The 13,581-nt window shown below is 35.5% G+C and overlaps 1 protein-coding gene across 1 annotated transcript in view; it reads right to left on the bottom strand.

Annotated features, from left to right (window-relative positions):
* LOC132377787 (voltage-dependent L-type calcium channel subunit alpha-1D-like) overlaps window positions 1–13,581 on the bottom strand; it is a 348,931-nt gene that overhangs the window by 153,890 nt on the left and 181,460 nt on the right. Inside the window, exons 10-11 of the mRNA XM_059944141.1 lie at window positions 11,312–11,386; window positions 4,839–4,929 (exon numbers count right to left, since the gene is read on the bottom strand). Coding sequence (XP_059800124.1) covers window positions 4,839–4,929; window positions 11,312–11,386 — 166 coding nt within the window. The remainder of the gene's footprint in view (window positions 1–4,838; window positions 4,930–11,311; window positions 11,387–13,581) is intronic.

The raw sequence follows: 13,581 nt of genomic DNA, 5'->3' as shown, positions 1-13,581 counted from the left end.
TGTACTGAGACTGTAAAAAGGAATCAGGTTCCATCTTCCCATGGCTTCCTTAATTCTTAGTATTTTTTTAATGTTTCTTATTATAATGTCCTCTTGCTTAGCAATGTCTTAGTCTTTCTTCAGTCAATCCTGAAATTTCCCCAATTTCCAGGCTGTTTTTTTGCCAAAAGCATATTTCCTTTCAATTGACTTAATATTACATTTATCTTCTTAATAGTCACAGTGGTGTTGATGCACCATCAATAACTCTCTGAGACATGAGGCGAAATATTGGCTTTTATTGACTGGAAGAAAGAACAAGTAGTAGTTGACCACTATACTGAGAGACTGAAGGCCGGGCTCAGGCCTCAATTGTTTTTATACCAGGGTCTGGGGGAGGAGCCACGGTCAGTGGGAGGGGCCACAGGAGCAGTCAGCAGGGGGCATGTCGAGACAGGTATATGTAATTCACCACAGGTGAAATACTTCCTTTTAGGTGTGCCTTTAATATATAGATTATTCATAGGCTACAGTATGTAGTGATTCTTTAAAGTAGCTTCTCAATCCACTACTGTTAACTCACGACATGCTCTTGTGGTTCGCCCAATTCAAATTTAAGGCATCAGTTTCAGATTAAATTAAAATAGTTACATTTTTGTATCAAACTCTATCAAACTGTGATGACTATTCTCATTACATAATATAAATGGTCTCTTCCTTCATCAGTTTCTCACTATATTGATCTAGAAACTCTGCCTTATACACTGGATGAATTTATCCTCCTCACTCTCCCTGCTCATTTAGTTTGTTCTTTCTTTGTGTAAATTAAACTTCCTGTGGCCCTCATGTTACATGTAATTCTAATTTTCTTATCTGAATTCTGCCATGCATTGCCACTACTGTTTGGAGCCAGTATTTAACTTTCAACCAGTATTTCAACTTTCAACTTTCAACAGCACCTCGCTGTTTCAAAGAACGATGTGGTCTCCAAGGCTTTCAAATCATGAAGCATTAGCACCTACACTAAGGAAAGAGGAAGTCAGAGAAGGGGATCGGCCATGATCATTTTCCTAGCAAACAGAATAATCTTCAGTAACATTTTATCTATTTCGTAATTTTTTGAGTTTATATCCTTCCTCTCTACTGCTTTATTCTTTGTATTAATAGGACAACACTGCCTCTTTATTGTTTTGCTCATCTCTTCTGAAAGTTACATATCTTTAAGTGTTTAATTCAGAAGATTGATCAGTTTTCAACCATATCTTTGGAATCATACTGGATTTATTTCTATTTGTGCCATTGAAATTTGTTGTGAATGCTGTATCTTCAAATTAAAAGTTTCCAATTTTATTTTCTTCCCACTTTTCTCTATTCTGATTATAACTGAAGGTATATTTTCTGTTTGTGTGCATTCACCCTTCATGAGAAAGTCTGGTTACTAGTACTCTGCATGATTTCTTTGCCCTTTAACTTTCTAAATTTCCCCTCACCAGAACCTTTCCGCCGTTGTTCTCATTTTTTTCCCAGTCTGCAAGGAAAAGTGTCTGTCATAGTGTCACCATGTTGTGTAAAAATGCTCAGGCTTTAATGGCTTAATACAGTGCCCAGATATTTATTGAGTACTGTATGTGCAATATGGTACCACCTGTGGAATGATTCATAACATTTGTGTCAAAATAAAGTTACTTGTATCATACAAATTACTTTGAGATGTGATCTCTTTTGTCTAACTGTATAAAGGATGGAGCTGTCCAGCTAATTACTGGACTTCACCTCTAAATTTGCAACCAGTGCAAAGGAACTCAGCAAGCTGAAATTTAATCTCAAGCTGTCACTTCATGATTTAAGAATGGACGTGAGATATCTTTTGCAATTTCCACTATACAATTGCTGTTAGCTTTTCCATCAAAATGATGTTTAAAATAAGCCATTAATATATTATTCTTTTTCCTTCACCAGTATACATCAGATCTGAACCATAATTAGAAATGTTTATGGTGGTGCAATGCAGTACTAATTCTTCATTCTCTCAGAAAATGATCCAAGTGAAGCTCTTCCTCATGAAGCAAGTTTCTCTCTCCTTGGTACAGGATCCTTTCATTCAGCATCCAAGCAGGTAAATATGGTTCATTCTTCATATTTTGTGTTAAATATAGAGAGAGGGATGGTGTTATTGGATACACTTTTCTAATTTATGTTTCGTTATTTATGCTAAGATAAGCATTAGGCTTCAGTATAGATTAAATGAAGACAGTTACACGGTGTTAATAATTACAGTCATTAGGATATTAGAACTGTTAGTACTGAAGCTGTGAAATATGGCTCATTTGAAATGCTTTTAGATGAGCTACTTTCTATGAGCTCTCACTGCTTGGATGCTGCAATGCTACACCCACTCTTCACTCTTTATTAATCTCATCCTCCCCCTTCTTGTTGCTCTTTTGATAATCAGGACTGGCCTCCTTAATGCAAATTTATGCAGAAGATGATGACACGTAAACGGTGAGCAATAGACTGCAAAAATCTTCTTGAATGCTCCAGGCTGGCGAAGATGCAGCATGAGCAATCCAACTATTTGAAGGTTTATGGGGTGGGGGCGGAGGTAGCAGAGGTGCAGGTTGCACTCATAAAACTGGTATAATTCAAATGAATTTCTGTGCTTTTCTTTTCTCAAAAGGAAGTATTTCAAACAGACAAATTAAACTTTATTACTTGAGTAATAAGCTATTTGTGTACTTTCAACATTGATGAACATTAATGTCATCACATTTTTTAGCAAAATCAGTTTATGTAAGTGACAGTTTGGGAGCTGGAGATATCTATGGATCATCGAGTTAATCCTCATTTAGAAACCAATGCAAATGGAATTACTTTCTGATTTTCTGCTTTAACACTTCAAACTTGCTCCAAAAAGTTAAAAAGTTGCAACATATATTTTTCTCTAGATGGTCCATCAATAATGCAGACTTATTTGAAAGAATGCTATATGAAAATGGCAAAATTCTGTACTCTTGAAAGCACAGCAAAAACAGTGAATGAGCATCGTTACTTATTTTTTTCCAGCAGTTTTAAATATTGCACTGTAATTGGTGCATTAAAGTACATGTGTATTAGTCTCCTGACAAACTAAGCTGGGAACATGGTAAACCTAACAGAAACACAATCATAAACAGAAATGCTCAATTATTAACATTAAGTAAGTTAAACAACTCCTGAGTTTTGTCTCCCAATCCTGAAACTTATTGTGGCAAGAGATTTCTCCTCTTAGTTATTAGAAGTATTAATGGAAGTACATTACTGCTAGAAGCTCATATTTAAATGATAAGATAATATCAATATTTTTGTATGGATCGAAAGACAAATATTGTATTATTGGAGGATATTATCTTAATAACCTCCAACAGTACAGGTTAAAATCTCACTGTATACAAATCATGTAGAGCTTGGCACTATCTTGCCATTTCTTAATTTTTGCAACCTTTGCTGATCAGCCATATAGTCTATTTTCAGATAGCTTGGCTACATAAGTTTACACACAAAGAACAGGTAGTTTTTCAATTACTATTGCAAGGAAAATGTAGCAGGAAACCTGGGTAAAGACAGAGTCCAAGTTGCTGTGTCTGTACTCAAGTTTGAGATGAGATTGGAAAGAAGTTCAAGGAGAAAATAAAGAGGCGAACATTGAGGAGGAAAAAAGGAGTTGCTAAGGTCCCATCTTTTTTCTCCCTCCTTTCCCACCATACTCAACTTTCCTACTTGTCCTCTTCCTCCCAATTGATTTACTTATCAACTTTCCAGCTTACCTCCCTCTCAACCCTCTCTCTATTTCTCCCCTCCTCCCTGCCTCACTTCTTTGTCCCCACACAGTACTCCAGCTATACACCTTAAACTTCTTGCTCTCCGACTTATATCCCTTTCACTTTAGCTCTTTCCTGTCTCTCATTCTCCGACTTCCACATCTTTTTAACTTGCCCTCTTCACCTCATCCTTCCCGTCTCCTTCCACTCCCTTCAAATTTGTAATTTTTCCCTCCTCTTTCATCTTTCACTCTCACTCATCTTCTCTTTCCCACATTACCACTATTAGACTTCTCACAAATTATCTCTCCTCACCCCTCTTTCTCTCACTTTCCTTTACAGGAAATTCTGTTGGTCATGAGATCAAATGACAGCAATAGCTGTCAATCCTGAACTTCAACAAGGCCAGTAACCTGATGCTAACTTCCACATTTACAGTATATAGAAACTGAAAGCTAGTGATCTCCAAGTACAACAGCATGTGAGATTGTTCTCCCAGTCCAATAGATACATGACTGAAAATGGAAAAGGAATATGATTGCTGGAATCTGCAAGCGGAGGCAGTGAGTGATTGATTTGAGTCAAATGCTTAGCATAAGTCAAGGGTTTGAAGCTCCAGGCTTGTGAGTGGTGATAAGGTTGAGATCCACAGGGATGAAGCGGAAGCTGTTTTGTACTAAATTATGATCAATTTAATCACACACTATTACAGTAATTAATTAACAGGCTATTAAATGTTCAGTATTCTCATAATCTAATAAAAATAATACCAATTTGTACATGTCTGAATGAATGTGTGTATATGGATTTTATTCATGTTTTGTTTAGGTGTCTCTGTGTGGATGTTTTTTTATGTCAATGCTTTTGTATATTTTAACTGGTCTTTTCTATTGGTCTCCAGCTTTCTGTCCCTTGATGTCAGTGCATTCGTTTTTGTCTGTCATTTGCTATATGTGGCTATCTTTATGGCATGTATACAGTATATATTCCTAATTATGCATGCATTCACCCCTATCTACTTAGCACCTAAATTTGTGTCTCTCTTGGTGTGTCCTTACTCACCATAATGACCCACAGCATGTTGCATTCTCACTCCCTCCACCCGCAGCATTTTCTGTGTTATCAGATCCAGTATCGCCAATAGGCAGATTTGCTGTCAGAAGAGTGGGGAAAATTAGTAAATTGGTAATAATTCATTTTCTGTTTGGTACATATTTTCCTATCATGATAACAATACTAAAGTCTGTTTTAAAGCCAGAAATGAAAACAAATGGTGATACTGATTACAAATCTAGTATGGCAATGTTCTTAAATAATAAAATTCTTCAAAATCACATAATAAAGTAATCTTAAAAAGATATAAAGTAACATTCCCACTGAAGCAGTAATTGTTTCGACATAAATGGTGTCTATCATACACCAGACATTTTGAATCCTTTAACAATTTTGTTTTTATTCAGAAATAAATATCATGCAGTTGAAAAATGCAAATGACTTCAAACAATGTTATGATTTATCTTTAAAACTAAACCGATTCATAAATATGAAGTGATCTACAAAGTGTAATCTTTTTTTTACATATTTCACAATATTCACTTTAAACTCAGTGGAAGCGATATATATAAATAAAGTGAATGTTAGTTATAAATACAGGGCATCAACTCCTTTCTTTAATCCATTGAAACACAGCTCCTAACAGGAATTATTAGTTGTTGAATTTAACCTTCAGGAGCAAAGTTTTTTTCTAATGCAATATCACAATCTTGAGAAATTTCTGAAATATACTTTTCAAGTGGAAGAAACAAAATCTAAATCAATCTAAATTTCTTAGAAGGGTACAAAAGCTGGAAAGGTGGCCTATTATCTGCAAGCATCTAATAACTGGGCCCTAACAAGAAGCAAAGAACCACTAAACCAAGTAGACAAGCCAGATTTGTTCTTTAAGGATATTCACTAGTTGATATCTCCAAGCCAAAAAGTCTTCATGGATCACTTTAATTAGATATTCTAGAATGTTTCCATCAGCCACCTCTTCTCTCTGGCTTTAAACAAATTCAAGCAATTTATTTAATTGTGAACTAAATATTTGTGATTGGGGATTTGAACTGGAAGTCTGTAAAAACAGGAATGATGTCATAAAATGGGACCACTGCTTAACAAATCATAGAGATTCTAAATGAATTTAAATAGTCATTGCAGGAAGTCCCATAAATCTGGAATCTTTTACAAGTAATAGACCTCTGCACAGAAAAATGGGGCTTAAGAAACTAAGGACAATGAAACTAGCATTGAAGCAACAGTTAGGTATTTATTGATAGCAAATTGTGTGCTTCCCAACACTGAAGGAGGATTTAACATTCCTGAATGGTCTGGACAAGGCACAGTTTGAAGTCAGAAAGTGTAGTCAAATATATTCTTTTACTCAAGTGTAATTCCTGTAAGGCAATTAGAAAGATTTTCTAATTGCAATCATCCTCCACTACACAAAGAATAAAATATAGATTAAAAAATGTATGTCTCGGTGCCTCGGTATGTTTCAAAGTAAGAAATTATGACATATACCAATGTAGTCTTGTTTCAATGTAATCTTGTCATCTAGTTTCAAGTAAAAGACTGAAAGCTGCGCTTAGATTGTAGAAATCTATAGAAACTTAATGAAACCTACATAATTAAATTAGATACAATTAATTTATTTTACTATAACTCTGACTATCTAATTTAATCAAACAATTAAAATATGACAGGAAAATTTTCATCTCATGAGGAAAATCATATATAAAATTGATACATATAGAAGGTTGCTATTTTCCTTCCATACAATTTGGTTATCTATGCAAATGTAGAAGTCAACGCAAGTATTATACACTGAGTTCCCATTTTGTCTTTTTCACAGATAGTAAATAATCGACAAGAATAAAGTTCTCCCTATATACCTAGGTTGGATGAGGGGCTTCTTGGGCTAAGCACCATGGACTTGATTATTTATTTCTGTAACAAAAAAAAACTAATGTTTGATATGCTTTGGTCTGATCTCAGTAAATGTCCTAGATTTTAGTTTGCATTGTCTTGTTTTAGAGGGAATAAAATTGATATTTGCCTCTTGCCTATTTTGTATTTTTGTATCAGTATTTTGGTATGCCAAAGCACTGCAGTGTTGAGTATTAGATGTTAATGCCAAAGAGGGTACCTAAAAGAACTGGAAAATAGGTCAAAAAGACTTATGAAACAATGCTAGATTGGGTTACAAGCAGATTGAAACACTGTACAGGAACTATACTGCTCCTGACAGAAGAATTGATTGCGGTTATCTGCAGTTAGATGATCAGCAATCACAGAGGGCATCAGACTGTAAACATATAAACCCCATAGCAGCCAAAGATGAGTAACATACCACCTTGAAGGAGTGGGGCTGCAAGGTAGGACCAAGTTCCCAGATTTTGGGGAAGAATACTCCCATCACATGAAATACATGTGAGGCATGTGAAATTTGTGTGCCAGAGAAAGCAAGAGACACACTAAAACCACTATTAGAAGAGCCTGGTAAAAGATAGTTCATTATCTTTTCTGGGGGTAAAAATCCCTACATCTTAGAACAATGTTAAAAGAAATTCCATGATCTCATAAGATATGTCAAGATGTATTCCATACCACCTAAAAGTACTGCCCATATGTGTGTGTATTTATATATAATACATAAACAATCTTTAATATCATTATTTATTTCACCTCTTATACACCCTCTCTTCTAGACAACCTTGTCATCATCTACCCATCAATTACATTTCATACCTTTCTGCCTGCAAAAACAGAGGTCAAGCCACCTAAGAAGGACATTGAACAAGTCACCAAATCTGTTCTCTCTCTTCCATTCAGGGTCAGTCAGATTGTAATCAGACAGAGGATCTACAACACCATGCAAGAATGTTGAAGCCATTACAAGGAGGAAAAACACTCAGGTGTGAAAGTTTTTAAGACATATATCATGATTTTTCTGTTTTCTATTATTTGATACCCCTTTCTTATAAATAAATATCAAGAATAACACTATCTTTTATTTAAAGGAAAAGCACATCCTTTATTTTGTTGAGGCAAGTCACACAGGTGCTTACATTGCTGCAGACTCTCCAAAGCCTCATCTGGAAACAGTAATGTCAGATCAGCAAGACTACATAAAACCTTCAATGCCATTGGACACTAAACAATGCATTAAGACATTGTTAAATATTTCAATAAGATTGAAGGAGTATAGAGAGATTTACAAGGTAGTGAAAGTGTGCTGTCTTTACGACAGTTATTTAGTTTATAATATTTTCGCTTAGTAATTCATTCAATAGTATTTTCTAGTTAGAATTAGAAGTGTTTAAAGTATATTCATTGCATGTAAAATATATCGGCATGCGATGACGTCACATCCGGTTTCGCCGCGTCTTGTGGGAAAGTACCGGTTTGGAATTAGCGCGAGGGTGGGGGCTCACCACGAGGCTCACCTGAGCAGAAGTAGTTTTGCAGGCATGAGAAATCACAGTGAGAGCAACGCTGTAAGTTAATAGATAATCGATATATTGAACTAAGATGTTAATGCCGATCCTGTTAGAAGTAACGACGGTAGATAATGTTTATGCTTTCGTTAGTTAAAGAGTCGCGGATAGTTTGCATGGAAGTGTATTTAAAGTAGTCAATGGAGCAGGTAAACTCTCCCTGTATACTGCACCTTAGTGTAATGTAGTTATAGTCACCTTTGCAAGTATTTACACTTGAAATGTGATATTAAGGAAGGAACAAATACTGTATCAATCTTGTATTGTTTTATCAACAGTTTTCACCATATGTTAATGTGAAGAGTGAACAGTAAATGGTTAATCTTACTGCGATCTGGTTCTCATTGAATGTGGTTTATCCGGACGTTAAATTCGGCGTTTCGTTACACCCGAAGGAGAACGTTACAGAAAGAGTATACAGAACATTTACAAGGATGTTACAAGGACCTGAGTTAAAGAGAAAGGTTGAATAGGTTAGGACTTTATTCACTAGAGACAGGAGAATGAAGAGAGATTTGATAGAGGTATACAAAAATCATGAGGGGGGGGCATGGATAGAGTAAATGCATGCAGTCCTTTTCCACTGAAGTTGAGTGAGATGACAACCCAAGGTTACGGGTTATGAGTGAAATGTCTAATATTTAAGGGGAACCTGAGGGGGATCTTTTTTACTCAAAGGGTTGTGTAAGTGTGGAACAAGCTGCCAGTGGAAGTAGTGGATGTGGGTTCAACTGCAATACTCAGAAGAAGTTTGATAAGTACATGGATGGGAGGGTGTGGAAAAAAAATTAAGAGGAAAATTGAATTAAATTTTGTTGTCAAGCTTGACTAGCTAAGTATTGCTCAATAGTTGGGTTATGAGGGTGACAGGATAAGACATAGACGCTGCCTTGCTTGTGAAAGCTAACAATAGCTAGCAATAGATCATGTCAGTGATGAGGGATTGTTAACCTTTGTTCGAGAGTCTCTAGCTAATAGAGGAATATTGACTGTACATGTGCAATTCTAATTTTGAGTATCATGGGGGAACATTTGTAAACTTACTGATATCTAAAAAGTGCTTCTTGAAATCGCTGACCAAGTATGTTCGGCTGTTGGCTATTACCCAAAATCTACTGTATAAATTTATGATATAACCTGACATTGGTAGAGTTGAAAGGCAACAACCTTATACCAAGGCCTGAGTATATATTTCTGTTAGATAACAGGGTAAATTCTCTTACAGTAAAATACGGTCAAACAGGGTAGATTCTCTGACAGAGGGTTACGTAAGCTATGACTCTAGTGTGGGTCGATGCAGAATAACAGTTTTGAGTGGACTAGATAGACCAAAGAGTCTGTTTTTGTGCTGCAGTACTCTATGACTATGACTCTGATTGTGACCTTGATGTACGAGAGGTAAAAGCAGACTTTTGCACACTTAATATCAAAAAAACCTCTGAGTAATACAATTTCTATTCTTTTCTGTACGTGTCAAAATCACATTAATTTTCAAAATGCTTCCAGTTTTTGAGATTAATCATTATTCAGCTAGTGAATATAAGCACAAAGGATGTGATACAAGGTATCAGTTAAGAAAGCGATAAAAGAATCAGAATTTAATCTGTTAATAGGGAAAAATTGACAATATAATTAAGTCATTGGAATATTAATATAATAGAATTATCTGCTCCATTTATTAATCAGACTTAAGCAACAATATACACTCAGTGGCCACATTATTAGGTACACTTGATTGTTAATGCAAATATCTAATCAACCAATTATATGGCAACAACACAATGTATAAAAACATACAGCAGAGGTTCAGCTGTTCAGACCAAACAAAAGAATGAGGAAGAAATGTAATCTAAGTAACTTTGATTCTGTAATACTTGTTGGTGCCAGATGGGGTGGTTTGACTATCTCAGAAATTGCTGATCTCTTGGCATTTTCACACACAACAGTCTCTAAAGTTTACAGTGAATGGTGGGAAAAACAAAAAATGCAATACTAATGAGAGAGGCTAGAGGAGAATGGCCAGATTGATTCAAGCTGACAGGAAGGCAACAGTAACTCAAAAAACCACAATTTACAAAAATGGCATGCAGAAGAGAATCTTTGGATGCACAACATATCGAACCCTTAAGAGGATGGGTTACCTAATAAAGTAGCCACTGACTGTATGTTCATGGTACTAATAAAATGGCCACTGAAAATATGTACATAATTAAAGAAAGATTTTCAACTTGAAGATCCAGCATAGTTTCTTTTCCCATAGATCTGCCTATCCTGCTGAATATTTCCAGCATTTCCTGTTTTTATTTTAGATATTCAGCATCAGCAATTTTTCTGATTTTCTTTATGTTCATCTGTTCCACTTTTAAACCTTGGTGGGGAGAAATCTTGACAAATAATGCACAGCTAGTTAATTTCTTTTATTGAATGGCTGAATTATTAGTATGATTTTTTCACATTTATTCTACTTCAACAGCATGGATTGTTAAGGATCCTGGGCCCCTTTAGAATTAACAGTTGATTTTATTTTAGATCAGATAATGGAAGGAAAGCAGCTTTTACACATTGTGCCATAGATGAAAATTTTCCCTCAAGTCATCACACATAGCACTGAAAAAACTAACTGAAAGGCAAATCTCACAGTTAAAGCATTTACTTGAGGTACAGACTGAATGTACTCTGAAAAAGCAGATTGCTTGCAGCATGTTCACAAGTTTCAACTTTTTGGTCACATCCAATTTAATTTCATTTTGCTACCTTTCACTATAGAAGTAATGTAAACGTGGCTATGCTACGCATTCCATAAAAGCAGAATCAGCTGACAATTCGTTTTTTTTTTAAATAAAAGATCCTTTAAAAAATAATCATGATGAAACAAAGCACATAATAAACATAAATATCTGATCATGCAACGGAGGTAAAACCAGTAACAAAAGAAAGCATATGCCACAAAACACCAAAAAGAAAATTCAAGAACAAAAAAAAACAAGCCACAATTACCATGTGTTTCAGATGACTGGCTAAACCATGCAAATTTTCCTTTCTTCTTTTCGAGTAATTCGGCCAGAGTTACCCCTTCATATCAATTGCATGCAGTTACAGGAATTTTATCATCAGATGGCAGCAACAACATTGTAAAGGTTAGAAATAGCAATTTACAAATGAGGTAACACATAATATGTAACAAAAACAAAGCTTTAAACATCACCAAAGATGAGACATTGACGACCAAGCTAATGATAGCAAAACTCACAACAGCCAAATTTGTGGTAAATTTTGTAAGCTGATGCCCATTCTTCATATTGATAATGTCAATTATTTTTATTTCTGAAAATTAATGGTGCAACGCAATCTAAAATTAAATTTAATATGGTGCATTCAAACGAGACTTCACATAAATCTCTTTCCGTTAGTCTAATAGTATCTTCTCTGTATCTTCTTACTCTTTGAAGCACCAAAGTATCAAAAGCAAATATTGACACAAAGGGCCTGCTATTTTGTAAAGATAATATTTAAAGTCATAAATGCACTGTGATATGAGCGATGAAAGCTATTTTGATGGTAATGATATCACTTAACATTTGGCTTCATTCAAAAGACTCACTGACAAATTTTAAGTCTGCCTCAGGCACATATACTCTCGAGTTTTATAGTACGGTCAATCCAAAAATGTCATCTATGAATTTTATATTCAAGACCAATTCATCTGGCCAACTTTTAATTATATGATACCCATTCTGAGCATGACAGCGGAATTCCTTGTCAATGAAATGGATATAGCATCTTTCACATATTTTTAGCTTAGCTTTTCCTATTTCAAAAAAGGGGAACAGTAAAACATCTCTGTCAGACAGTGCTAGAAAAGAACATAACACAGCTAACTTTTTAAAAGCAGGAATTATTTAAAGAGTCATTCTGTAAAAGAATAATTAATCTCACTAATTTCATTTGATTTAAATTCTTTAGTCAAATTGCAAAACATATTAAACATAATCCATATCCCTTTGTTTACTGACTTCCTGTATTATCTGTACTTCCTTACAAGTTCAAAGCTGCCGAAGTTGTATTATTGTCCGTTATGCTTCAGCTGCACGCTTTTAAACCTGATGCTTCCCTTTTTGTGCTCTCAGCAAGTGGGAAGCATTTCATCTGACTTCATTTCCATTCAGCAACTTGTCAGTAAACCTATCAACAGCAGTAACTATTGCTTCCCTTAGAGTTATTGGAAACTATTTCCTGCTGGTCTCAAAATGAAAAGTCAACAAGTGGGCTTAGGCAACATCTCTGTTTCCTGGATTGCTCATCAGATTGCATTATCAAGTCTCCTAGTTTCCATTTTACCTACCTTCATTGCTGATTGTCACATTATCCATTGTGCTACAATGAGAAAGAAGTATAAATTCATTCAAATCAATCTGTGTTAAAATACTAACAAATACCACACTAGCCTCATGAAATTACTCTTCTGATTTTCTTAAGTTTACATCTTCTACTACCTTTGCCTATGCTAGACCTTGCAATTGACTTTCATTGCAGGAGGCTAGCATTACTGGGTCTAAGCCTGGAACTAGCAAAGGACTGCAATCTAGACTGGTTGGTTAACCAGCACCAAGGGCAGTGGCAGAGCAGCAGTAATTAGATTATGAATGCTATCCCTATGACAGAGGACAACAAATTTACGCTACACAAAGGCACCTTAATAATCCTAGTAGTCTGTTGGAAAACAGAATACTTAACCACAATAGCATCCTGCAAGTCTGATAACCAGAGACATGATAGTAGAGGTCTGAGCTTCCAGTAAAGCACTTCGTTGGATGCCTTCTGTTGCCATTTAAATTAAGATCTTGGTCATAGACATGCCTCTTGATTTTTCATGTGAGCTTTCTGACTTCCTAACTAATGCACCTAGAATTTCAATATGCATATCTACCAGGATTTCCTTTTATGCCACCCCACTGAAATCACATCCAAAACAGAATCGTATTAGAAACGTCGCCCTCCTTTTTTTCCTGCTCTGGCTCTTGGGCTAGTCGTGCCCATGTGCAGATCTTGCCATTAAGCTTGCCCTTCATTATGCAAAAAAGCTGTATTTAAGATAATGGCTACAAGTGATTTTTGAGCTCTTGTTGTTCATCTGCTGCCTAATCAGTCTGAAATGCTTGAATATTGGAAAGTAGAAAGGTACCATTGGAGAGACTGGCAAAGGAATGGAGGAAATTAGGAGGTGCATGGCCAACATTGTCAGTTCATTGCTACTAGCAACAATTTTG

This window comes from Hypanus sabinus, chromosome 19 (genome assembly GCF_030144855.1).
Source record: "Hypanus sabinus isolate sHypSab1 chromosome 19, sHypSab1.hap1, whole genome shotgun sequence".
NCBI lineage: Eukaryota > Metazoa > Chordata > Chondrichthyes > Myliobatiformes > Dasyatidae > Hypanus > Hypanus sabinus.
The sequence above is the reverse complement of the archived record's forward strand: the minus strand, read 5'-3'. Positions and strand labels throughout refer to the sequence as shown.